The sequence below is a fragment of the Megascapheus bottae genome, chromosome 12, assembly GCF_031878675.1.
Source record: "Megascapheus bottae isolate mThoBot1 chromosome 12, mThoBot2.hap1, whole genome shotgun sequence".
NCBI lineage: Eukaryota > Metazoa > Chordata > Mammalia > Rodentia > Geomyidae > Megascapheus > Megascapheus bottae.
In genome coordinates, this window is record NC_143520.1 from 9,152,635 (window position 1) to 9,178,731 (window position 26,097).

The window sequence follows — 26,097 nt, forward strand, 5'->3', positions numbered from 1 at the left end:
GGGTAGGATAGCATGCCTTTTCTATAGTTTCAGTTCTCATTTTTTCTTACTAATTTTCATATCCTTTAGCCTCTCATTAGCTGTGAGTTAACTATGATTGTTTTCAGTAAGCCAAATAGTTTTGCATCTTCACTGGAACTGCCAAGATGACAGAAAGATAGAGTTGCCAGGCAGAACATTTAAAAGTACAAAGCAAGATGGGCTTTTTTTCTTTTTTTCTTTTAAAATGAATGCTTGTAGATATACTAAGAGGGATCAGGCTATAAATATTTACGTTTGAAATCATTCTAAAAGGCTCATTACAGAGCAGCTTCAGTTGTCAAAGCGGGACACTGTACACGGGATTTCTTCACTGCACCACGTTCTGGAAGTTTCCCCCAAAACAAGCAGATTGCTCTGAGCACAGCGAGGGGATATCCCCGGGGTCTTCCCCCAGCAGAGAGGGAGCCCCCGCCCACCGAGCCCTGCTCTCCAGCTACATCTGGAGCTTCACTCCTGACACTCTTGATTTGGAAAGGTCAAGGTCACAGCACTGAGGTCAAGGTGGGAGGCAGGATTCCTTCCCGGGCAAAGACGAAGCTAAGCAGGAGAGGAGGCTGAAGATAACCAAAAGGCCGAGGGATCTGAGCCCTCAGTCAAGGAACTGGAAAGGAAGCCTGCAAACCCTGCACAGCGGCCGCCATCTTGTGGTAGGGGGCGGTGGGGGTGGGAGCGGACCGGAAATCCGCGGCTGGGGGCGTCCAGTCTGGGCGGCGAGCCGATGGGGCGTGGCCTGAGGCGGGGTCACGTGGCCAGGTTTCCCCGCCGGGAGGCAGAGCCTGAGGGCGGGGAATTAGTGAGAAGGGGCGGTTCGGGAGGGTCTGTAGGTCAGGGGCGGAGTCTGGGAGTGGGGCGGGGCTATGCAGTTCGAAGGTTCTGGGAGGGGTCTGAGGCGGGACGTAGACTAAGTAGTTTGGGCCTGAAGGGCAGCCCAAGCGCGGCCCGTGGGCGGGACCTGGGAATGGGGCGGGCTTACAGGCTGCGCAGGGGCGGGGCCGCAGGGCAGGGGCGGGGCCGCAGGGCAGGGGCGGGGCCGCAGGGCAGGGGCGGGGCCGCAGGGCAGGGGCGGGGCCGGAGGGAGGGCAGGGGCGGGGCCGCAGGGAGGGCAGGGGCGGGGCGGAGCTGACAGGCCGCAGCCGCTAGCCCAGCTCGCATTCTCCAAACGTGCCGGGGCTGCTGCCACCCGCGCCCCGCGCGCTCAGAGGAGAAGGCAAGGGGCGGGAGATGACCGTGATTTCCCCGCTCTTTGGCCCTCGAAGAGCACCTGTCCCCTTCTCCTGACGGCCCCACGACTGCAGAGGTAGCAGGTGAGCCAGGCCCCCGGGGTGAAAACCCCCCGGGTCCGGACTCGGCCTAGCGGCCGCGGTGAACCCCCACCCTTTGGGGCCGGGCAGGTGGGAGCTCCCGGCCCTGAGCGCCCAGACGTCGCGGCCCGCCGCCTGCGCCGCCCACCGGGACGCAAGGACCCCCAGGGAAGGTTTGTGCAGAAAGGACGACTTGTCCCACTCCGGGCCGGGATGCCACCCCCAGAGTAGGGAGCGCCGAGCCTGTCAGCCTGGGACTCTTCGCCGGAACCCGAGGGCGGCTTCGTATCCGCCCGTGCCCAGGCACCTGGAGCACTGGGCAGCATTTCTCCTTCCCTCCCCCTTTTTGGAGCAGGGTCACCATATGTTGGGACTCGTCGGGTCTAGAAGGTGATCAAAGGTCTTGCTCGCAGCCCAGGCTGCTTTCCACTTGACTCTGGCCTTCCCCGGGGTTGGGCGCTCGGGCGATCTTATTAGGACAGGGACTCCCCCGCATTCCTTATCTTGGAGGACCAAAGTCTGTCCCTGTAGATAAAGGGAAAAGGCTGTGCTCAGCACTGCCATCATGAATCTCCAGGGAGGACATTTGGTCCTGCAAATAAGTGGGAGTAGATGAATGGGGTGACTGTTGATGTTGGAGAGTGTTTTAATAGTGCCACAGTGTATTAAGCTTTTCCCACGGGATTAAAGGATATCAGGTGTCGGGGGAAATGGACAGCCTAAAGTTAGCACCTCCTCCCCACACCTTCACCTACTAAGAGCAGTTATTTACTGTTTCAGTGATTTGTCGATGTGTCCCCTAAGCCGACTACGAAGTGCACAGATGGTTTGTATACATCACACCCCAGGGACCCGGCTTTTACTATGACAGGTCAACCTGTTTGTTTTGCAGTGAGCTTTGTTTTATAGATTTAAAAAAAACTGGATGCATTTTTAACTTCCTTTGTTGTGGTTCCTGTAGATTTAAAAACATGCGGTAGAAAGCACAATTTTATTCATGTTTAACATAGGATTAGATAAAGCTTTGGAGGTCATTTTGATTATTTTACCTCCTTTAGCTAGTAGGTACACTGAACACACGGTAAGAAACTTGGAGAGGGACAGGTTACCTTTCACAGTGGCTCTTTGAATTTTCAATTCATCGAAAATTAAACCTGAGCATTGCTACACCTTTTTGACCATCACATCGAGAAAAAAATGAAGAGCTCTCCTTTCACTGCCAACAATCAGTTGTTAAGATCAAACTGAATTCGACTTTTCTTCACTGGCTGGCATGAAACAGAAACTGGACACAGTATGCCATGGCTTGTTCCTCTATTTTTGTTGGAGAACTCTTAATGCCAAGGAAGTCTGAAGAACAGTCAAAGGACAATGAATTTTATTTTCTTTCTTACCATTCTTATCAATGTCATTAGGACTAATAGTTCTGATAGTAACTGCTACCAGTTCCTGAAGATCTACTTTGTGATAAGCTACACATACATCCATTCCACTTAGTATTGTTAGGCTTCTTTCTTCTTCCTCCTCCTCCTCCTCCTCCTCCTCCTCCTCCTCCTCCTCCTCCTCCTCCTCCTCCTCCTCTCCTCCTCCTCCTCCTCCTCCTCCTCCTCCTCCTCCTCCTTCTCCTTTTTTGCTAGTCCTAGGGCTTGATAAACTCAGAGCCTGGGCCCTGCCCCTGAGCTCTAGGCTAACATTCTACCACTTGAGCCACAGCACCATTTCTAGCTTTTCCTGTTTATGTGGTACTGAGGAATCAAACCCAAGGCTTTGCGCATGCTAGGCAAGCACTCTACCACTGAGCCACAATCCCAGCCCTGTTATGCCTCTTTTACAGTGGAGGAAACAGGTTTAAGGAGAGAGAACTAACTGACTCAAGGAGTTAGGGCTAAGAATCTGTTAGATTCTTTTCACTTAACTAATACAAATTTATTTTAAAATGTTGTTATGCTTGTGCCATTCACATAAGAGGTTTTGAGCTCTGTGAATAATCATTCAAGGCAAGCAAAGAAACATAGGGAATTTTTTTTAAGAGCAGCCAAAGGCCAGATTCATTTATCACCTTCATCTTACCAGTATTTTCCAAGTATCTAATCCTTAAGGGCTCTAAATGCTTAATCTTTTTGTTTAATTGTTTATCAGTTCCTTTAAGTCTAGGTATTTATACCAACTAGTAGCTTTCCCAGGACATAATTTGATGCTTGTTTGGTAAACTGAATTTGCAGGTTTTGTTTATATTGACCACTCCTATCTAATCCTGGTAGAAAAATATTTCTCCTAATCCAGATTAAATATAAAGTTTATTTTAAGTGGCTTAGTTTATGCAAGGAAAGTATAGAAAAAATTCTCTCACACCCCCATGCATTAGTAGATGATATTTGGCCTGCCATCTGAGTCTTTTTAAAATGATGTGGATATTTGAGAACTCAACCTGATATTGCACATTTTAGAAAGCACAAGATTTTTTACTTTCTACCTTACATAAAGACACTTAAGATGGTAAATCAGAATATAATTATTCAAATGAGCAATTGTCATTGTATTAATTTCAGCTTACTAATGAGAACTGATTAATTTAGAGGTGTCCAAGCCTCCTGTTCATTGTGTTCCTGGCAGCAAGAGGAGAATTTGATAGTTATTGTCTTATTAGCATACAGAATTTGTTCTTTTTTTAATTTTATTTTAATGTGTAGAGGGGTTACAGTTATATTCACCAGATAGAAGGTGCGTTGGTTCTCACACATTGATACCCCCTGCTCATGTTTTTGTCCCCACTTCCCTTCCCCTACTCTTTTTTCCCCTCCTATTTCAAATAAACATATATATATAAATATAATATACCAGGTAACAAAAATACTGTAACAATATGTAATTAACCAAAGGGCAACGCAAGAGAAGAGAAAAAAACATAGTACATTAAGAAAACAGTCACTCATAATTAAGCTCTTGTTTCCATGCACTTGAGGTCCATTAATTTAGCCTCATCCTATGTGGCCTTTTGTATCTGGGTTTTGAGCTACTGTAATCCTCTGCTAGGAGAGTCTTAGGTTTATACTAATCATTACAAATGAAGGAAACCATTGAGCCTATATTCCTTTGGGTCTGACTTACTTCACTTATTATGATTTTTTCCAAGTCTTTCCATTTCCTTACAAATGGAGTGATATCATTCTTTCTGATGGCAGCATAAAATTCCATTATGTATCTTCTTGATCCAATCATCTACTGAGGGGCTTCTAGGTTGGTTCCATATCTTTGCTATGGTAAATAGTGCTGAATGAACATCATTGTGCTAATGGCTTAGTATGTCCTCCTATCTGGATGATTGGGTAAATGCCAAGTAGTGGAATTGCTGGGTCATAGGGGAGCTCTATGTTTAGTCTTTTGAGGAACTGCCATACTGCTTTCCATAGTGGTTGAACAAACTTATACTCCCACCAACAGTGTAGTAGTGATCCCTCCTGGCCACATCCAAGCCAGCATCTGTTGTTACTGGATTTCTTGATCATGGCCATTCTAACTGGAGTAGAAAGGAATCTCACAGGTTTTTTGATTTGCATTTTTTTATGGCCAGAGATGTTGAGCATTTCTTCATGTGTCTATAGGCCATTCTTATTTCTTCTTCAGAGAAGTCTCTCATTACATCTTTGGCTCATCTTTTAATGGGATGGTTGTTTCTTTGAAGATTTGTTTTGGAGAGATTCAATTTTTTTGAGCTGTAGATATATTTTACATATGAGGCCTTTATCTGTTGTAGGGCTAGTGAAGATCTTTTCCCATTCTGTGGGCTTTCTATTTAACTTGCTAGCTATGTCCTTGGCCATATAGAAGCTCTGCAGTTTAATACAGTTCCATTTGCCCAAACTTTGTTTAATTTGTTGTGTTTCTGGGTCTTTATTAAGAAAGTTTCAACTTGTTCCAAGGAGACCTAGTGTATCTCCTATTCCTCCTTGTAAAGTTTTTACGGTGTCTGCTTTTACCTCGAGGTGTTTGAGCCATTTGGAATTAATCCTGGTGCAGGTTGACAGAGAAGAATCCAACTTTAGTTTTCTGCGGTGCTTAACCAGTTCTGCCAGCACCACTTTTTGAAGAGGCTATCTTTCTTCCATTCTGTGTTTTTGGCTCCCTTATCAAAGATTAGGAGGCCAACAGAATTTGTTCTTTAGCATTTTCTGAACATCTTTAGAACATTTTGCTACATAATTTTTATGTTTTAACATTTTCTGAACATCTTTAGAAAATTTTAGAGCACATTTGGTATTCTTGAACTTCTTGCTATAGTGAAAAACCTTGTCATTAGAAAAATAATTGTCAATCCATGAACTAGGGAGTTCCTGAATGAAAATATTGATCTATTAAAAGCTAGGAGATTTATTTAAGTGCAGGTTATTATTTTTATTAATTCATTAGGAGTGTTTTTTCCCATTGTCTTCTGCATGCCAGATACTATGTTAGATGTTAGGGATACGGCAGTAAGCAAACACCATTCATAGTCTTTGCTGGGATATTTACAGTCTAGAAAAGGATGCCTACATCAACTAGTCACTCTAATGCATGATACAATTGAGTAGAAAAGTGGCTCAAAGGTAAAGATGATGATTCTGTTTGAAAACGAATCATGGCCTAGCTATGGAACTAGAGAAGCTACGGAGCTAGAATAGACAAAATAACCCCTGAACTTTATAATTGACTTTGAATGTTGAAGAAATGTTAAGCAGGTGAAGAAGGAGTAATGAGTAGGTAGAGAATATTTTGGAGTGAACTGTATATTCAAAATGCCTATTGGCGTAACGAGATTATGTATGTGTGCAGTACAGCAGGAGCTACGAGGAGGGTGCTAGAATACCATGTTTTTCTTTTTTTTTTTCTTTCATGGCTTTCTTACATTCTACCAAAGGCCATATTTGGCTTTAAGTCATTACTGTGTGCCAGATGTGATTCAGTTATAAGAACTTTACTTGAATAATATTGAAAGTTTCTATGACGCAAGTGCTAATATTGCCATTAGATGAAGGAAGTTAGGCATAAGAAAACTAAAATTACTGGTTCAGAATTGATCAGTGATACCCTACTATATTTTTCCTTATGCTCATGCATGATCACAGGCTGACTCCAATGTGACTCATTAATGTAGCCCTAAACATTCAGGGCATTTCCAGAGGCTTGGATGTAAATGTGGATGCTCAGCAGACTCGGAGCCTCTGCTCCTACCTGGTGGATCACCCAGGAGAACCAGAATATCACTGCAGCTGTAATGTCTGTGGACTTTATTTTATTCATGTCGGTCATTAGCTGTTGAATCACAGTATAAATAGTTGAATTACCTGTCTTTGAGGCTCCTGGGAACATGGTTCCACTTTTTTTTCCATTGTATTTTTCCCTGATGGTAGTTAAAATACGTGTTTCTTTGGCCACTTAACATATAAATAAATGTAGATTTTAGTGTTTTCTTTCAGCTAGAACTGTCATTATTGATTGTCATACTGACTCTTTCTCTTTTTCTTTCCAGAAATCTGGCTGGAATTGGAAGTAAAAAAAAAAAAAAGATGGATTCTTTTCCTAATTTATCTGCAGAGAATTCAACTATTATAGTCAATATGACCAATAATTTGTCTACAACAGTAACATATGGATTGAATTCCACTAATGACTCACCTTCAATGTCAATAACAAGGCTTTTCCCAGCTTTACTAGAATGCTTTGGCATAGTACTTTGTGGCTACATAGCAGGAAGGGCTAATGTTATAACATCAACCCAGGCCAAAGGACTGGGAAATTTTGTCTCCAGATTTGCACTTCCAGCTCTATTATTCAAAAACATGGTTGTACTTAATTTTTCCAATGTGGATTGGTCTTTTTTATATAGTATCTTAATTGGCAAAGCTGCTGTATTTTTCATTGTATGTGTGTTAACCTTATTGGTTGCCAGTCCTGAGAATCGATTTAGCAAAGCTGGACTATTCCCTATTTTTGCTACACAAAGTAATGACTTTGCATTGGGATACCCTATAGGTAAGTTTTTTTTTTTAATTTTCAAGTTTATAAACAATTCTAGTGTTTGGGGAGATAATAAACATAAACTTTCACTTTAAACATTTGTTAATAACAGGTTCTTATTCCTGTGTCTAAAAAGTGTTTTTTTTTTCCGTTAAACAGTTTTAAACTGCAATGGATTATATTTTCCCCTCAGTCTCAGAGTTTAAGGACCCTTTAAGCATCTGCCTAAAAGAATCATATCTTCTTTGGCTTTGTGAGTTCTCTTTCTAAAAAGGATTCCATTTATTCTCCATAATTACAAATGATATAAATTTAATTTCTAGAAGAATCAGATTCAGATTTAAGATATGTAAAAAATGTAGGCTTTATGTCTACATAAAATAGTCATTAGTAAGTAACTTAGCAGCAGGAATTATGAACAATTTTCCTCTGTTATTCTTCTTAGAATGTAGAAAACACATTCTTTTACTACATTACAACTTGTTTAAGAGTTCTTTTAATTCAAAATGTAACTGTCATTTGGTTGAAGTTAAATTCTTGTTTAAGAACAAAATTATAATGGAGAAATCTTAAATACATATTAATAAGAAAGAAGCCAGTCTGGAAAGTTGCATACTACATGGTTACAAGTATATGCCAAGCATTAGAAGAGAGAGATGCTTGAACAGATAGAACACAGAAAAGTCAGGATAATGGAAATATTCTGTATGTTACTGTAATGATGGATACAAGTCATTATGTATTTGTTTAAATCCATAGAATGTGCAAGACCCATAATTTGTGTGTTGGGGGGGTCTGAGTGATAATGATGTATGGGCTCACCAGTGTTGATGAATGCACTCCTCTGAGGAAGGATGTTGATAATGGTTGAAGCCATGTAGTTATAGAAACAAAAGAAGTATATGACAACTCTAATTTCTGTGAACCTAAAACTTCTCTAAGACAGTAGTGGTTATTTTAAAATGAATTTTGAGCACTAACCATGAAAAGAAAGAATAAAAATCATGAGGACATTTTTGCCTTTCAAGCACTTTAAGATGCCTAATTTTGTTTCTATGCATATATGTTTTTTTGATGAAACATTTACTTAAGATATCAACAATTTGGAATGTTAGAATATCCTGAAAAGAAACATTGTACTTTTCAGGACACTCTGCTGCAGAGAAAGTATAAACCTGGCAACTACGTTTTTCTGTTTTAAAATTAAAGCTATGTATTTTTTGGTCATGTATGGTCTTGTGAAGATTCGACTATTCTGGATATATTTATTCATTCACTTACAGGGAATTGTTCTCTACCAGTGGCTGAGCCAGATACTGGGAATACTTCTGTGAACAAAATTCTTACATAGTGATTTTCTATTTTCATGGGACAAATAATAAAATTTAAGGCAAAACCCTAACAGATAGTAACAAGGGCCATAAAAGTACATGAGTAGGCCAGGAGCTTGGCCTAGTGGTAGAGTGCTTGCTTAGTATGCACGAAGACCCAGGTTCGATTCCTTGGTACCACATATATAGAAAAAGCTGGAAGTGGTGCTGAGGCTCAAGTGGCAGAGTTCTAGCCTTGGGAAAGCCCAAAGACAGTGCTCAGGCCCTGAGCTCAAGCACCAGGACAGGCAAAAACAAAAACAAAAACAGTACATAATTAGTGTAGAGGAATGAAGTGATGCTAATTGAGGTAATGTGGTCAGGTAAGTTCTCTCTGATGATACGTCTCTTCGTGTGGGCTTGAATATTGAATTGACAATTCAGATCTACCATTAACTTTTAACTAACTTGCCTTCTTTCTTGCTTCCTCTCTTCTTTGGCAGTACTCAGGGTCTCATGCTTATTACATGGGTACTCTACCACTTATGCCATGAGCCCAGTACTCCTTTCTTTTTTTATTGTAATTAATAGAAGGGTTACAGTTATATGCGCCAGATAAAAAGTGCATTACTTCACATACGTTGATACCCCTTCTCATGTTTTGTCCCCATTTCCCTCCCTCCACCTCCCCTCATTTTGTTTTCCCCCCTTCCCTTTCCTCTTTCAAACAAATAAACGTATATACAATATACCAGATAACAAGGTAAGATACTGTAACAATATGAGAATAACCAAGGGACAATAAAAGAGTTGAGAAATAACATAGTACATTAAAAACAACAATCTCACATTATATAATGTTTTTTTTTTTCAACTTTTTTCTTTATTTGTTCATTTCTTGCATTTGAAGTACTCTTCGATGACGTCCTTGGCCTGAGACTCTTTGCCATAGTCCTTCAAAAAAAGGTCACGTATAAATGATTAATGTTTTGAAGTCTCATTTCAATTTCTTAGCACTTTTATACTACTGAGGTGGTCTTACACATACTTAAATTTGTTGTAGTCATTCTCAGGGACCTTAATGACTGATTGTCTTTAAGGCTCGTATCATGGCACTACTATCGCCAGCTTCGTCTAAATATCTGCATATGCATGTTAGGTAAGCAGAATCACCAACTGGCTTTAATGTTTCTCTTTTAATAGTTTTTTCTCTTCCCACTCCTAACTTACTTCCCCACTAGCACCAAAAATATTGCAGTCAACTATACTTTCTGCCTTTGTCCACCTTTGATCTTCCACTACCTTGCTTAACAGAAATAGAAAAATGCCAAAGAATTATGATAAGTGATCAGTAAAGCAGGAAGCTTAAGATGGTGGGGAGGGGAATCTAGGCTGTTAGGTAACTAAGCTATAAATAGTAAGAAAGTAAATATGTGTTCCTTTAAGGTTACTAAATTTTAAGGTGAAACGAAGACCTTTGGAAATAAGAGAAGGAGTTCATATGTTTGGCCATTTCTTCAAGAGAATTAATCATGTAGATTGGTCACTGTGTTTGTAGTTTAAGGAGTAATGCTCAGTACCATAGTATTAGATATTTAATATTGTAATATCTCACTTTAGATATAAGCTAGAAGTACATGGTGATGTTTTCGTAGATTGGCACTCTTCAGTATAGAGTTTTTTTGTGGTGGTACTAGGGTTTGAACATAGAGCATTAGATTTGCTGCCTCCAGCTCAGGATTAAGCTAAATGAATGAACATTTGTGACCTTATAGTTTACCAAATAGTTTTTGATATACTTATCTCTAAATAGAACTAACACTTGTAACTTTATAGTTTACAGAGTACTTTCTTATATACCTATGTTACGAAAAGGGCAGATATTATTCTCATTTTCAAATAAGAATTTTCAAAGATTGTCTTATCCAAGATTATACAGCTAATAGAGGAGCCTCAAATCTAGGTTTTCTGGTTCTAAATCCTGGGCATTCCTTATGCCGAAGCTATATATGACACTGAGTGATCTTAGAATAACCAACTAGCCCTTGTAATATGGTAGTTTCAGGCAGAATAAAAACATTTTGGCCTTACAGTATTCTAACAGTATTCTATAAAATGAACTATAGTATGAAAATAATTATTAAGTAAGTTTGTTTTCATATCAAAAAAGAATTTCCAAATAAAAAATATAATCAAGCTCATGCCTGTAATCCCAGCTACTCAGTAGGCTGAGATCTGAGGATCAAGGTTCAAAGATAACCTGGGCACTAAAGTCTGTGAGACTCCAATTAACCACAAGAAATTGGAAGTGGAGCCGTGGCTCAAGTGGTTGAACTCTAGCCTTGAGTTGAAGAACTGAGGGACAGTTCCCAGACCCAGAGTTCAAGCCCCAGATTGGCCCCCAAAAAACACATCACATATATATGTATATGTATGTATGTATGATCAGCTATTTTTATCACTGCTTCTCATTCTTTTGACACAGCTGAAGTTTACACTCAGGGCCTTATACAGCTGCTGTTCTAATACTTGAGTAGCATCTCTAATCTGACTTAATTGCTGAGTATTTTGAAGATGGGGTCTTCTGGACTTTTCTGTTCCAGATGGCCTTGAACTGTGATCTTCCACATCTTATCCTCTTGAGTAGTTTAGGATTACAGACATCAACCACCCTCATATGGCTTATCCGTGTGTGTGTGTGTGTGTGTGTGTGTGTGTGTGCGCATGTGTGTGTGCATTCTGCTCAAGGCTAGCATTCTACCACAAAAGCCACTTCTCTACTTCCAGATTTTTGGTGGTTTTTTGGAGATAAGAGTCTCAGGGAGGGGGCGGGAGTTTGGCCTAGTGGTTAAAGTGCTTGCCTAGCATGCATGAAGACCCGGGTTCGATTCCTCGGTACCACATATATAGAAGAAAGCCGGAAGTGGTGCTGAGGCTCAAGTGGTAGAGCTCTAGCCTTGAGAAAGTCCAAGGACAGTGCTCAGGCTCTGAGCTCAAGCCCAGGACAGGCAAAAAAAAAAAAGAGTCTCAGGGACTGGGCTGACTTTGAACTATGATCCTCAGATCTCAGCCTATTGAGTAGCCAGAGCCAATGCCTCCTGCCCACTATTTGTTTTATATCCCATATCATAGCAGTGGATCTAGTAATGATATTCCTAGCAGTATGCTAACCTTAATTTCCCTGAGTATGATTGTCATTTTGGGTTATAGTCTGTTTGCTTTTACTCACAAATAATAAGAACTCTTACAATATTACATTGTAGATACCAATATTATTAAGAATTGCTAATGTAAATAACTTTCTCACCTACCTGGAAATTGGAAGGTATGGTGCAGAAGTGAATGCCTGTATAGCTATTCCTAGTGAACTCATTTATTATTGCTGTCTGCATCCATCTGCCTTCTACCTTTGTACATGGATGAACAAAAAACTCTGTAGCTGGAGAGAATTCCTTTCTTTGTGTTTATTTCACAGCCTTTCACAGGAAGCCAAAGTCTTGCTTACAGAGGAACATCAATTACAGGTTATAATAAATGTTCTTTTCAAGAATGTATTTGGGCCTGACAGCGTAGCTCAGTGGTAGATCACTTGTCTACTATACTCAAGACCATGGGTTCAATCCTCATTCTGATGGAAGGAAGAAAGGAAAGTAAAAAGAAATTAGACCAATTATAATGGTCTATAAAAGTACATTGATGTGATTTATCTTTACTCAAATGACAGAATAGTACCTTGCTATAGGCTAAAAGGAACTCACTATATTTTAAAGTAATTCTTTTCAAATATACTTTGAAAAATGAAAGTGTAAGAATCTACCACAATGAAATGTTGATTTCAGCAAATCAGAATGGATCCCTGCCTCTGTCATTAAAAGATACTAATAGGGTATAGTTAAGTCCTATAATTTATTCTTCAAACAATGCTGATAGCATAAGTGCCCCGACTAATCATAATTATGCTCTAGTGCTTGAACTGTAAACAGAAAGGAAATGAAGCATTTAACTATATGCCATTAAATAATAGAATGATCATGTCGGGGTCTTTGTGTTATTTGCTAGAGATTGAAACCCTGCAGGAATCAAAATAGGAGTCACAGTGGGTGGTTAATTTTATCTTTTTGCTCTTCAAAGCTATATAATAACTCCTTATAATGGGATTTCCCCTCCCTTCAAGAGCCTTATTTATAATCATTAATAAATTAGGACTTGATAGTAGATGTAATGATTATTAATCTAATTTTACTTATATAGATCACTGTATTCATCTATTTTCAGATTTGAAAAGCTATCTTCAGATTGATAACAAAAGGAAAGCCTTGTCAATTTATAGATAGAAATGTAATGTTAAGTAATTATGCAAATGAATAGCAGAAATAGACTAAAATTCCCATGTTGGACTCTATTCTTTTAGTAATTTTACAAGTATTTATTTAATCACAACATTTACTCTCCCAACAGACTGCATTCTTTTGCCTTTGTGTACTTGTTCAGCTGTGTTAAAAGACTCTAGTGGCATTCTGCTCTATAAATACTCAGAATGGGTACAAAAGTAAAAAATAAAATACAAAAATTTCAGTTAGGAGGAGTAAGGTCAAGAGATCTGGGAATTGTGGTTAGTAACTGTGCATTATATTCTTTGTTTTTCTTCGTGTGTATTATATTCTTGAAAATTGCTAAAAGAGTAAGCTATAAGTGTTCTCAACCAAAGAAAGTAATGAGAATATGTGGAAATTAATGTTAGTAAGCTTAATTTTCCCATCCTATAATGTGCACATTTAAAAACAAACATGTCATATATATGCCAATACAAATAAATTGTTCTTTGAAAAACAAAGAAGTTAAAAATTTATAAGACTGAAAAATTGATAATTAGACATAAATTTCTGTCTGTTAAAAATACATTTTAATGGTAGAGTGCTTGCCTAGCATGCACAAAGGCCTTCGATTCCTCGGTATCACATACATAGAAAAGCCAGAAGTGGTATTATAGCTTGAGTGGTAGATCACTAGCCTTGAGAAAGCGCAAGGACAGTGCTCAGTCCCTGAGCTCAAGGCCTAGGACTGGCAAAAAATAAATAAATAAATACATTTTAATTAGGTCTGAATTTTTAGCATTTGTTGATGGGTTAGTTAATTCTAATTTTTTTTTTTTTTTGCCAGTCCTGGGGCTCAGGGCCTGAGCACTGTGCTTTGGCTTTCTCAAGGCTAGAGCTCTACCACTTCAGCCACAGCACCACTTCCGGCTTTTTCTATGGACGCAGTACTGAGGAATGGAAGCCTGGTCTTTGAGCATGCTAGGCAGGCACTAGGCCAAATTCCCTGCCCCTGGGTTAGCTAATTCTGGTTAAAAAATATTTTCAGATCTTCCCCACACTATACTAAGGTATAAAACTAAACCTCCAAGGAGTATAGAAGTTCTTTAGAAGCACAAATATGGCACAAAGTAACCTAGCATTCTAGAAAAAGGGAGGTTAGTGAAGCAGACTGAAGATTCAGTGGAACAAGAACTATAAGAAACTTGCCTTATGTAGTAGGCACATTTAGATAAGTAAAAGATTCCAAGAAGTTAGAAGGTGATGATAAGGTCTGCTGATAATCTGGTAGTTATGAGCATGGTGTTTGATGTGACTATGATATTAGAACAGCAGATGGAGTCTTTGCATTATGGAGTGATAAGGGATGGCTTGGGTAAGTAAGAGGCCAATTGTGAAGATTGGCTTTGCTCAAAGAAAAAAAAAAGATTTTATAGCTCTTCCTGCAATACTGTGGGAAAATGTTCACCTTTGAAAGATATGATTTTTTAGTTACTATTAGCAGTAGGTAAAATGGGTGAAGAAAGTGGTTGGAAAAACACAAGCACATAAGTTAGTAAACAGATTATGTGATCTAATTTTGAGATTTTTAACTTATAATAATAGAAGGACTCAAACGGAGAAAATGCAAATGCATGCTGCAAAAGAAGTAATTATTGTAGTTTCCGTATCTGCCAGGACTATATTACAAGATCTCCAACGGGTAGGGCTAAACTCTTTATATTGTGTGCGTGCGTGCGTGCGTGCGTGTGTGTGTGTGTACACAACTATGATAAGGTTTAATTTATAAATTAGGCATAATATGAGATCAACAATAATAATATTTCATTGTACAACATTAATCCTTCTTGTTGTCAAGTAACTAAACTAATGGAAAGTAAAACCAAAGATAAGGGAGGACTACTATATTTTCAATAAAAACTGTTGCCTAAGTTTACACTGAGCTGTTTTAAAAAGTGAGAATCTATTATGAAGTGGTGATTACTAATGTGCTAGGAAAGTAGGTTACTGGAAAGGGCATTAATATTAGGGACTCTGATTAGACAACAGAACTACAGCTGTAAGTTGTCAAAACAAACCTTTGTATCATATTGAAGCCACTGAGGAAAAATTCTTGTAACCAGACTGAAAACACAAGACATTTCTAAAATATATACTCTGAAACTGAGTGATAGGCTGGTATGGACAGCTTTCTCTTAGAAAAGGAATATCCACCCAGATGGGTAGCACTGATTTTTATTTGAACAAATCCTAAGAAATATGAACGAATACTACAAGAGTTACAAAGCTAGCATAGCTAATTTAGAAATCAATCATGAAATTTTATGTAATCAAATATGTTTTAAATTCTGTCTCATTTTGGAATAATATAGACCTCCATATGTGCTTAGTTGGAAAAAATGATCTTATAAAAAGTAGATTTGGCTAATGAGATCAAGCAACCTTCTAAAGGTTATATAATCTAGTTATGCAATGTTAGCAGGTCACATGGATGACATTAATGGTACTTATGTGTCCTAGAAAGTAAACAACTGTGTTTTCCTACCTGTGTCACTTTGTCTCAATGTAAATTGAGAAACCTAATATTTACCTTTTTCCACATGATTGAGTCTCTGCTTGGAATCACTTGTGGGAGTTCACCTTTTATCTTTCTCAAATTCAATTCAGTTATGAATCAACTTTTGTATGCTGTAGGTTGTGTAATTTCATGACCCATGTCCACAAACATGCCTGGAAACCAAGAGTGTTTTATTCCATAGCTGTAAGTTGCCATGTGCCCTTAACCTAGCAATCTACCCTCATCTCTTCCAGGTAACTGTTAGAAATTTAATTTAACCAACTTTCCTTCATGGGTGGGGAACATCTGGCCTATAAACATCATTTGATTTTTCAACATACAATTTTTCATCAGCTACTCTTGGCCGTTGCCTTCTATTGATAATTTTATATGGCCTACAAATGATATAAATATCTGAATGGATCTCTTTTGTTGTCCCTTGGTTATCTCATATTGTTATAGTATCTTACCTTGTTATCTGATATATTGTATATATGTTTATTTGTTTATTTGAAATAGGATAGGGAAGGGGGATAACAAGATGGGGGTGGGGAATGGAAATGGGGACAAAAACATGAGAAAGGGCAGCAATATTTGTGAAGTAATGCACCTTCTATCTGGCGAATATAATGTAACCCTTTTATTAATTACAATAAAAATATATTTAAAAATAAATAAATATCTGAATGGCACTTAGAAGAAAAAAACTCTACCCTTGCAAGGAAACACATCTTTCTCAGTGATTAGATTCTAAAGCCACCACATGCCCCTCACACATATGGAAAGTCTTTCATCACCCATATCATGCTGCTTATGGACTTTGGGTTATACCATTTCTCAAACCTCAAGCACAGATTTTTCTCAAGCATTGTTCCTCAGTGAACACAGGGAGAGTAATGAATTTGTTCCTCAGTGAACACAGGGAGAGTAATGAATTTGTGTTCCTTCAAAGGTGTAGTTGAATTTGCATTAGATACACCTCTTTGTGACTCCATTCTTCCCTCTTCCCAAACATTTCTTAGGTCCAGTTTTTTTTGTCCCTACCTCTTTAACATCTTCACTGGTCTTCCCTAAAAGTATCGAAGGCCTTTCATCCCTCTGAAAGTTGAGGCTATTCCTTACCTACGGCCTGCATGTCGTATGCACACAGGGAAGACTGGCCTCCGCATCCTTCTGGCATCCTTGTACTTTAGGCTATTACTGTGTACTCTTGTTAACATCTATTTTGAAGGCTATCCTGGTTTGCTGATCTTCATTTCTGTTATATTCAGGGACTATACTCATTCCCTTATATTCATTGCAACGTTCAGATCTGGCTTTCTGTCCTCTTTTTGCCATTCCCTTGTTTGACTTTAACCTCCTTATTCTTTTTTTTTTTTCAATCAGTCTTAGGGCTTGAACTCTTGAATTTTTTTCTTCTAAGTGCCATTCAGAGCTGTCCCTGAGCTCTTCAGCTCAAGGCTACCACCCTATTCCTCGAGCCACAGCACCACTTCCGGTTTTCTAGTGGTGAATTGGAGATAAAAGTCTCACAGTCTTTAGTACCTGGGCTGGTTTTGAACCTTGATCCTCAGATCTCAGCCTCCGAAGTAGCTAGGATTACAAGCGTGAGCCACTGCAACCGGCAGCATCCTTATCTATTGTCCAGCAGATTCTCTGGCCTCTCAGTTTCTTGGTCTCTTCTTCTCCAGGGATGTCTTGACTCTCTTTCAGCCACCAACTCTCAAGACTGTATCCTCAGCCTACTCATCTGGAAAAATACGTACTTCAGCTCACTGACTAATTCTTAACACCTAAACTTGCAACTGTACTGAATTCTTATACTTCAAAGGCACCTCTAGTCTCTTGCCTCTCTTCTTTCCATAAGCTATCTCCCATCTTCATGACTATTCCTACAAAGTGTGGAAACTACTCTAGTGTTCATTCTACTTAAGTACTTAGTTTATTACTTACTGGACTTTTATTTTAAATTGCTTGTTTACATTTTTTATAATTCTTCCCTTCTTTTTGAAGACTAATTTTAGCCTCTACAAATTATGTTTTACAAAAGGTAACTTTTTAAGTTGATTGTCATTTTATAAATGAGGTAAGATATAACTTTCTTTTCTTTCTCAGCTTTGTGATTAATAATGAGTATTTTCAGCACTATTGAAATTAATTTGCAATATGCTATAATTAAACAGACAAAATGTTATATATATTATATATTTCTGTGGTAATCTTTTAAAATTAATTTCAACTTTTATCTTACAGTTGAAGCTTTGTATCAAACTACGTACCCAGAATATCTTCAGTACATTTATTTAGTGGCACCAATATCTCTTATGATGCTGAACCCTATAGGGTTTATCTTCTGTGAAATCCAGAAATCTAAACAAAGTCAAAATGCTTCACAAAACAAAGTAAAAATTGTGGGACTTGGATTTCTTCATGTGTTACAGAACCCAATAGTGTTTATGGTCTTCATTGGTATTGCCTTCAACTTTATTCTTGACAAAAAGGTGCCTGTATATATGGAAAATTTTCTGGATGGACTTGCAAATTCTTTTTCTGGATCAGCCCTATTTTATCTTGGTCTTACAATGGTAGGAAAATTAAGGAAACTGAAGAAATCAGCATTTGTTGTACTAACTCTTCTCATCACAGCTAAACTGTAAGTTTTGCATGTTTAACTTGGAAAATTATACTTTATAAAAGTCTTAGCCAACTTACTGGGATATGTATATGACTTTTTTCCTCTAATTATTAATCTTCCCCAGTACAGTGGTTGCAATTTAAAGGAAAATGGGATATTAGTGTATTGTAAAAAGTAATTTCCTTATCCACATAGATTATTCTTCCCTTTTACTATCAAGATTATAGACTATTAGTATACCTTCAGCTGTTTTTTTCATATATTTTTTATTGTAATTAATAGAAGGGTTACATGATATTTGCCAGATAGATGGTGCATTAATTCCCATACATTGATACCCTTTCTTCAGCTGTTTTTTTTTAATCAGTCATGGGGCTTGAACATGGGCTGGGGCTTTGTCAGTGAAATATTCTCCTCAAGGCTAGTGCTCTACCTCTGTGAGCCACAGCTCCATTTTTAGGTGGTTAATTGGAGTTAAGAGTTCCAGTCTTAGATCTCAACCTCCCGAATAACTACGATGACCCACTACCACTCAGCTGCCTTCAGATTTTTTATTTTTACCCACCCTCCCCCTTTTTTTTGCCAGTCCTGAGGCTTGAACTCGGAGTCTGGGCACTGTCCTTGGATACCTTTTGCTCAAGGCTAGCACTCTGTCATTTGAGTCACAGCGCCACTTCTGCCTTTTTCTGAGTATGTGGTACCAAGGAATCAAACTCAGAGTTTTGTGCATGCTAGTCAAGCACTCTACCACTAGGCTATACACTAGGCTCCAGGCCAGACTCCAGCCCCTATTTTTACCTTTTAATATCTCCTAATGTCCCAGTTAAGTCACTTAGTTCCTTACCTATTTATTATTTATGCACAATTGGGGATCAGACTTACAGCTTTGCACATGCTAGGTAATCACTCTACCACTGAGCTACGTCCTCATTCCCTAGGTCATTTTATGTGTGCCTATACTGGTTGTGGGGCTTGAACTCAGGGACTGGGCACTGTTCCTGAGTTGTTTTGTTTTTTTTCTGAGAATTAGAGCTCTATCACTTGAGCCACAGCTCCACTTTTGGCTTTGAGTGGTTAATTGGACATTAGTCTCACAGACTTTCCTGCCTGGGTTGGCTTTCAATTGCTGTCCCCAGAGTCTCAGCCTCCTGAGTAGCTAGAATTACATCTGTGAGCCACTACAGCCTCTAGAGCCCTACACCCTAGGTCTTTTCAGAATTCTAAAGTTAAAAGTATTCTAAAGGGCCAGGAGTTTAGCCTAGTGGTAAAGTGCTTGCCTAGCATGCACGAAGACCTGGGTTCGATTCCTTGGTATCACACACATAGAAAAGCGAGAAGTGATGCTGTGGCTCAAGTGGTAGAGTTCTAGCCTTGAGGAATAAGCCCAACCTTAGGCTCTGAATCAAGCTCCAGGACTAGCAAAAACATGTATTTTAATATATGAATAATAATTTTAGGATAAGCTCTTCTTCAAATGCATAGGGAAATTTTTTAAATTCTGAGCTTGGCTGAGCTTTCTAAAAATATAGGCACATCAATTTGAATATCATTAGAGATCAGATTCTAGCCTGGCAAATAATAAATTCTTTTTAGCTCCCCTGTTAATAATACTTCAGCTGACTTGGCTCATTAGCTCTGGATTTATACTTTATGACACAATTGACATAATTTTACTTTGGTATTAACCCGAAGTACTTGAGACATACTTAACTATGGAATTCAGCTCTTGTATAGACATTTAAATTCATGTAGTGAAATTCATATTTTTAAAATAAATAAGAATCAAATTTTGAAAATTATGATGACACTATGTTTCTCAGAAACAATGTATTAATACTGGAATTGTAAAAACATATCTATAGTTCTGGAAGTGGTGCTGTGGCTCAAATGGTAGATCACTAGCCTTGAGAAATCCCAAGAACAGTGTCTAGGCCTTGAGTTCAAGCCCAAGAATTAGCAAAAAAAATTATCTATCTATCTATCTATATATATATATATATTTCTAACACTAATAGTATTACCAGTTTCAACTTATAAGTATTCCAATTAATTTTTTTATTTCTGAACTGGAGACATGACTGATATGATAGAGTGCTTGTATAGAAGATTCAATCAGTAGAACAAATTCTGAGTTCAATCCTTGCCAAGATTTTTTCCTGATTCTTTGATTTTTATTAGATTTATTTCCCCTTCCTTCCTTCCTATCTTCCTTCCTTCCTCCATTCCTCGCTTCCTCCCTTCCTCCCCCCTCTTCTCTCTCTCTTTTGGCTAGCACTCTACCACTTGAGCTACAGCAGCACTTCTGCCATTTTCTGAGGAATCAAACCTGAGGCTCTGTGCGTGCTAGGCAAGCACGCTATCACTAGGCCACACTCCTGGCCATAGATCTCTTTTTTAGATAATTTCTTTAATAATTTAAATTTTACTTTTTCTAATGAAAATTCACATATAAAAGTAGTTCTTTACTCCTTCCTGTGCTTCCCTCCAGATGCTGCCAGAGAGGTATCAACCAAACTATTCTGTTTTTAAAGGAGAGTCCATTAGTTTAGCTACTTAGTGTTACACCCATGGAATCGTGAAGAAGTTAATAATTGACTCTTCACAAATTTACATTTCACATTTTTTGTTCTACCTCATTATTTTCAGCTCCTTTTTCTAAAATCTTGTATCTAATTCACAAAGATAAAAAGATCATTGTAAGATATTTTTCTACTGGCTTTTGAGAATTTTATTGAGAATCATTGTTATTAATTATAAAGATTTTTGTAAATGTTTTAATCTAAATTTTTCCCCTCCTGAGGTTTGAAGTATTTCCAGAATGTTGTTATACTCGAAATGTTTCCCAGCAGAGTCTTAATTCTTTCAACAGTGTCCAGAGACATAGTCATCTGCAGAATATCTACATATAAATATATATACATACATACATATATATATTTAAATATTAAGACATATACCTTTGGGGAGAGAAGAAAAACAGAGTGTTATTCATCATAGCAATCTGCTACTTAGGAACAAAAATGCTGTAATATCAAGTAAATCGTGCGTTTCTTTTTTCTTCAGCCTGGTGCTTCCACTTCTGTGCAGAGAAATGGTGGAACTCTTGGACAAGGGTGACAGTGTAGTAAACCATACAAGTTTATCGAATTATGCATTTTTGTATGGGGTCTTCCCTGTAGCACCAGGAGTGGCTATCTTTGCATCACAGTTCAACATGGAAGTAGAGATTGTATGTATATACTACTTTCTAAGTGTGATTGTTTCTGTGATAAATAGACAGATGAACTGTTAAAAACACAAAACACAACATTCTTCTAAGGAGAATTTGATACCTCTAAGCTATTTTTCTGAAGAAGGTGGCATCATGTAACATTCATAACAATAGTTATTTCATCTAGGCTTTTAATTCACCCTGCTTTTTTATTAGTCTTAAGTATTTTGTTTCTACACTTACATTTAAGCTTTAAAGTTATTTATAGAAGGATAGCTTCTGAAACTTTTAGAAAAACATCCTTTTGTTTTATTTACTTGTTAATAGCTATACAAAAGAGTTACAATACCATAAGTTAGGTTGTAAGTATAATACTTCTTGATTAATGTCATTCCTTCCTCTTTTCTTCCCCATTTTCTCTCTCCTGTCCCTACCATCAAATTATGTAATTCTGTTTTACTCTAGATAATTTAGTCATCAAATACAAAGTAGTGCCTAATCAATTGGAGCAAATAGCTAAAATCAAACCCAAATTATTAACAATAGCTAAGTGTATTATACATACTACCTATAATATTAAGGATTTTGAATTGTACTATTAAAGAATTAAATTACTTGATAAGGTCAGTTCCATTATCTAATTTGTAAACTACTTCTATGGTCATTTTTCTATTTGCAAATTGCTCTTTTGCCCTATATTTTATGAAGTAGTATGGAAGGAAATTGATCATAAGTTGAATCAGATCATTTAAAGAGTATACTTTCTATAGCCTAGAAGATGATTATCAACAGTGAAATTTCTAATGTGTTTCTTATGTTGAAATAAATGTGGGACATAGATTAGAAGAGGGAAATTTACCTGCAGTTTCTTTTAAGGATTTTTCAGAAAAGAGAAATATTAGACGATGTGCTGGATTCTATAATGTCTTGTCAGACTCATTTTTATTTGAGAATGCTTTAATATATATGGCGGGTTTTTAAGGTTTAAGGTGATTGTGCAATTGAAAATATGATTTCTGTTTGTTCTCATTTTTTATAGATAACTTCTGGGATGGTAATTAGCACATTGGTGTCTGCTCCAATCATGTATGTTTCTGCTTGGTTGCTGACCTTTCCCACTATGGACCCTAAGCCACTGGCGTATGCCATCCAGAATGTTAGTTTTGATATAAGTATTATCAGCCTGGTATCTTTGGTGAGTATATTTCAGTTTAAAATTTGATGAAAACACAGCTTGAGTCTGAGAATGACTGGTAATTGATAAAAGTTTTTTTTCAAGTCCTGTTTGGGATGTGGATATAAGTGAGAGGGGAGAAGACAAACTGGGCAAAAGAGAGCAAATACAAGCAAAATAGTTTATGCAATTGTGTAAGATGGAACAATGAGATTTGTTGAAATTAGTTTGGGGAAAAAGGGGAAGGATGAGGGAGACTGATTTATGAGTCTGATTAAGGTATATTGTATATATAGAGAGACATGTCAAAATGAAACCCTTTTATAAAAAACCCTCTAATAAGCTAAGTACTGGTGGCTCACACCTGTAATCCTAGCTACTTAGAAGGTTAAGATCTGGTTTAAAGCCCCTGGCAAGGGAGTCTATAAGACTTTTTTTCCCCAATTAAGCACAAAAAGACACAAGTAGAGCTGTGGCTCAAAGTGATAGAGCGCTAGCCTTGAGCATAAAAGCTCAGGAACAGTGCCCAGGCCCTGAGTTCAAACCCCCAGTTCAAGAGTTGGGGAAAGGGAAAGACAGAGAGAGGAGAGAGGAGAGGGAAGGGAAGGAAAGAGAGGAGTGGGAGAGAGGAAGGAAGGAAGGAAGGAAGGAAGGAAGGAAGGAAGGAAGGAAGGAAGGAAGGAAGGAAGGGAGGGAGGGAGGGAGGGAGGGAGGGAGGGAGGGAGGAAAGCAGGAAAGCAAGCTGGGCCCCAGTGGTTCATGCCTGTAATCCTAGCTACTCAGGAGGCTGAGATCTGAGGATCACCATTCAAAGCCAGCCCAGGCACTAAAGTCCATGAGACTCTTATCTCCAAATAACCACTAGAAAACTGCAAATGTTGCTATGGCTCAGGGGTAGAGCAGTAGCCTTGTGCTAAAGAGCTCAGGGACAGCACCCAGGCCTAGAGTTCAAACCCCAGCATATATATATATATATCTATATATAGATACATATATAGATACATATATAGATACATATATAGATACATATATATATATACATTAGTAAGCGGGAAGAGTGTTTGGGGAGAAACAGTACAGATTTCTAAGAGCAATGCAGGGAGAAAGACTAAATTTGACCAGCATACTTCTTACATAGCAATCCTGGAGGCTGCTATGTAGATTAGCAGTAGAGTGGTAGAGTATATGTTTAGCTTGCATGGAGAGAGAGAGAGAGAATGAATGTCCTTTTGAGAAATGCAAAAGATTAATTTTAGTATTTTGAACATAACCTAGAACTTAGATCCCTCATGAACCAGTATAGTAGAAGTCAAAAGAGGAGAAACTTAGACTAATAGTATATTATAGCTACATTTCCCACTAAGATTCCTTTCTAATTGGCTGTGATTCTTTGTTCCACCCTAACCACTGAAAGTACACATAGTATGAACATTGCCCTGGTAAAGCATTAGTTCTTAAAGACCTTGTAATTTTTGGACAGTTAGTTTACCATGGGATCTCCCCATGCTTTTTTATTTTACTTGGGATGAATAATTTACCTTAACATTCTTTTGGAATGTTTCCTTTAACCTAAGTTAAAATAAATGAAGCAGAATTTTTTTCTGATGCAGAATAAAGAAGATTGTCTAGGAATACTGTCATGAGGCTTCAGACGTAGCTCCTAGGCCTTGCTCAGCATGCAGGAGGCCCTAAGTTTGATCCAATATCTCAAAATACAAAAGTGCTAATCAATGTGTATTTAAGAAATAATTATAAAGATTCAGAAGCAGCAATAACTTTTGAACCTTTTGTCTTTAAGATCTGGTCTCTGGCTATTCTTCTCTTGAGTAAGAAATATAAACAGCTTCCGCATATGCTTACTACCAACTTACTCATTGCCCAGGTTAGTATATCTGTGGATATTTTGTACCAATGGGACTATGGTTTGCAGGGAAACTATTCCACTGAACAGGAAAAAATTCCTTTGAAATGTTTTTTCAGTTATAAAATCAGAATTATTACCAAATAAAATTATACCCTATGATTTGTTTATGAACTGATATATTAAATATTGTAATAGGCCTTAAATAATAAGTTGAGGCTAATAATGGAAATGGATAATAATTATATTTTAATAAAAATCACATTTTCATTAAAACCTGAACTCAGCCATATTTTTCTAGTTGAATCTTTGCATCTTTCAACTAATACAAAAAAGAAGCTTAGCAATTTCTTTGTACACCATTACTAAATATAAAGTTGAAATTTAGGATATAGTCATGTATTTTATTGAATATATACTTTATTAGAGACTATAAAAAGATTTATCATCACAAAACTTGAAATGTTAGTGTAACTAGTTTATAATAGTTTATAATTGCTCAACAATAATTGAAAATGAATGATATTTTCTATGAGTAGCTTAAAAGTTATTTTTGTTAACGCATTATACGATTGGATTAGCTATTTACAAAATCTTTTAATAATGTTTTTCTTTAGTCTATTGTCTGTGCTGGAATGATGATATGGAATTTTGTTAAAGAAAAAAATTTTGTTGGACAAATTTTGGTGTTTGTTCTATTGTACAGTTCCCTGTATAGCACCTACCTGTGGACAGGTAAGTTGGATCATGAATGAACACTAAGATCTGTTCTCCTCTCTCTCACTCCTAGAGGAACTCAGCTTCTAGTGACTTATTTGAAATCAGTTGGTACAGGATCCAGGTGCTCACTAAGGCCTACAAAGCTGAGTACTGTTTTCTGATGTGCTCCATTTCTGCCTGGGCTCACAGGCCTTCCAGCCACACTGTCCTTTTCCTTGGCGTCATTAGCTCTAGGCCACTCTTAGCATAACTCCCCTTTGAAGGCACAAGAGCTCCCTTTTGAAGGCAAAGAAGATAAGTTTTAGAGGCAGGTGGAGAAAGGCAAGAGTGGGCAGAAGTGTATGAGGTATTTTCCAGAGCTTATCACTGAAATCCTGCTGAACTGGAAAACTGTTGCTATGCCTTATACAAATTATTTTGTAGGACTAAAGTGTCTTTGCCTATGAAATGTAATTACAGCAGCATTATTTGAAAGATAAAAGGAAGAACGGGAATTTATGTCTGGTGCATGGTAGGCATTCCTCCAGTGGTACTATATTCGTTAATAAACATACGGGAGTGTAATGTGAGAACAAGCAAAGTAGAAAAAAAAAACAAAAGCGTATGGAAATAGGACATAACTCAATGAGAATGACTGTTTCTCATTCCAGAAAACATACTCAAAATGTTTCAACTCCTTGCTATTTTGAAGTATGGAGTATATTTCAATATAGACATTCTGGAGCCGGGAGTTTGGCCTAGTGGTAGAGTGCTTGCCTAGCATGCACGAAGACCCGGGTTCAATTCCTCAGTAACATATACATAGAAAAAAGGTGGAGGTGGTGCTGAGGCTCAAGTGGTAGAGCTCTAGCCTTGAGAAAGTCCAAGGACAGTGCTCAAGCCCTGCGCTCAAGCCCAGGACTAGCAAAAAAGAAAAAAGAAAAAAGAAAAAAAAATACAGTCGTTCTGGTATATTTGTGAAAAATTGTCTGGCTACTTT

General features: G+C 37.9%; 1 protein-coding gene and 1 non-coding gene across 5 annotated transcripts in view; one reads left to right on the forward strand and one right to left on the reverse strand.

The window, feature by feature from the left end:
* Positions 1-1,203: 1,203 nt before the first annotated feature.
* The window catches only part of Gpr155 (G protein-coupled receptor 155), a 48,199-nt gene continuing 23,305 nt past the window's right edge, over positions 1,204-26,097 (forward strand). For 3 of the 4 annotated variants that reach the window (XM_090342606.1, XM_090342609.1, XM_090342608.1), the window contains exons 1-7: positions 1,204-1,346; positions 6,850-7,352; positions 17,771-18,170; positions 21,216-21,381; positions 22,403-22,558; positions 24,336-24,419; positions 25,016-25,133. In XM_090342606.1, coding sequence (XP_090198732.1) covers positions 6,887-7,352; positions 17,771-18,170; positions 21,216-21,381; positions 22,403-22,558; positions 24,336-24,419; positions 25,016-25,133 — 1,390 coding nt within the window. In that variant the 5' untranslated portion in view covers positions 1,204-1,346; positions 6,850-6,886. The other variant, XM_090342607.1, reaches the window with a different exon arrangement.
* Positions 9,703-9,830, reverse strand: LOC150056183 (small nucleolar RNA SNORA33). Its single transcript, XR_016537373.1, has one exon. It is a non-coding gene; the product is annotated as a small nucleolar RNA SNORA33 (small nucleolar RNA).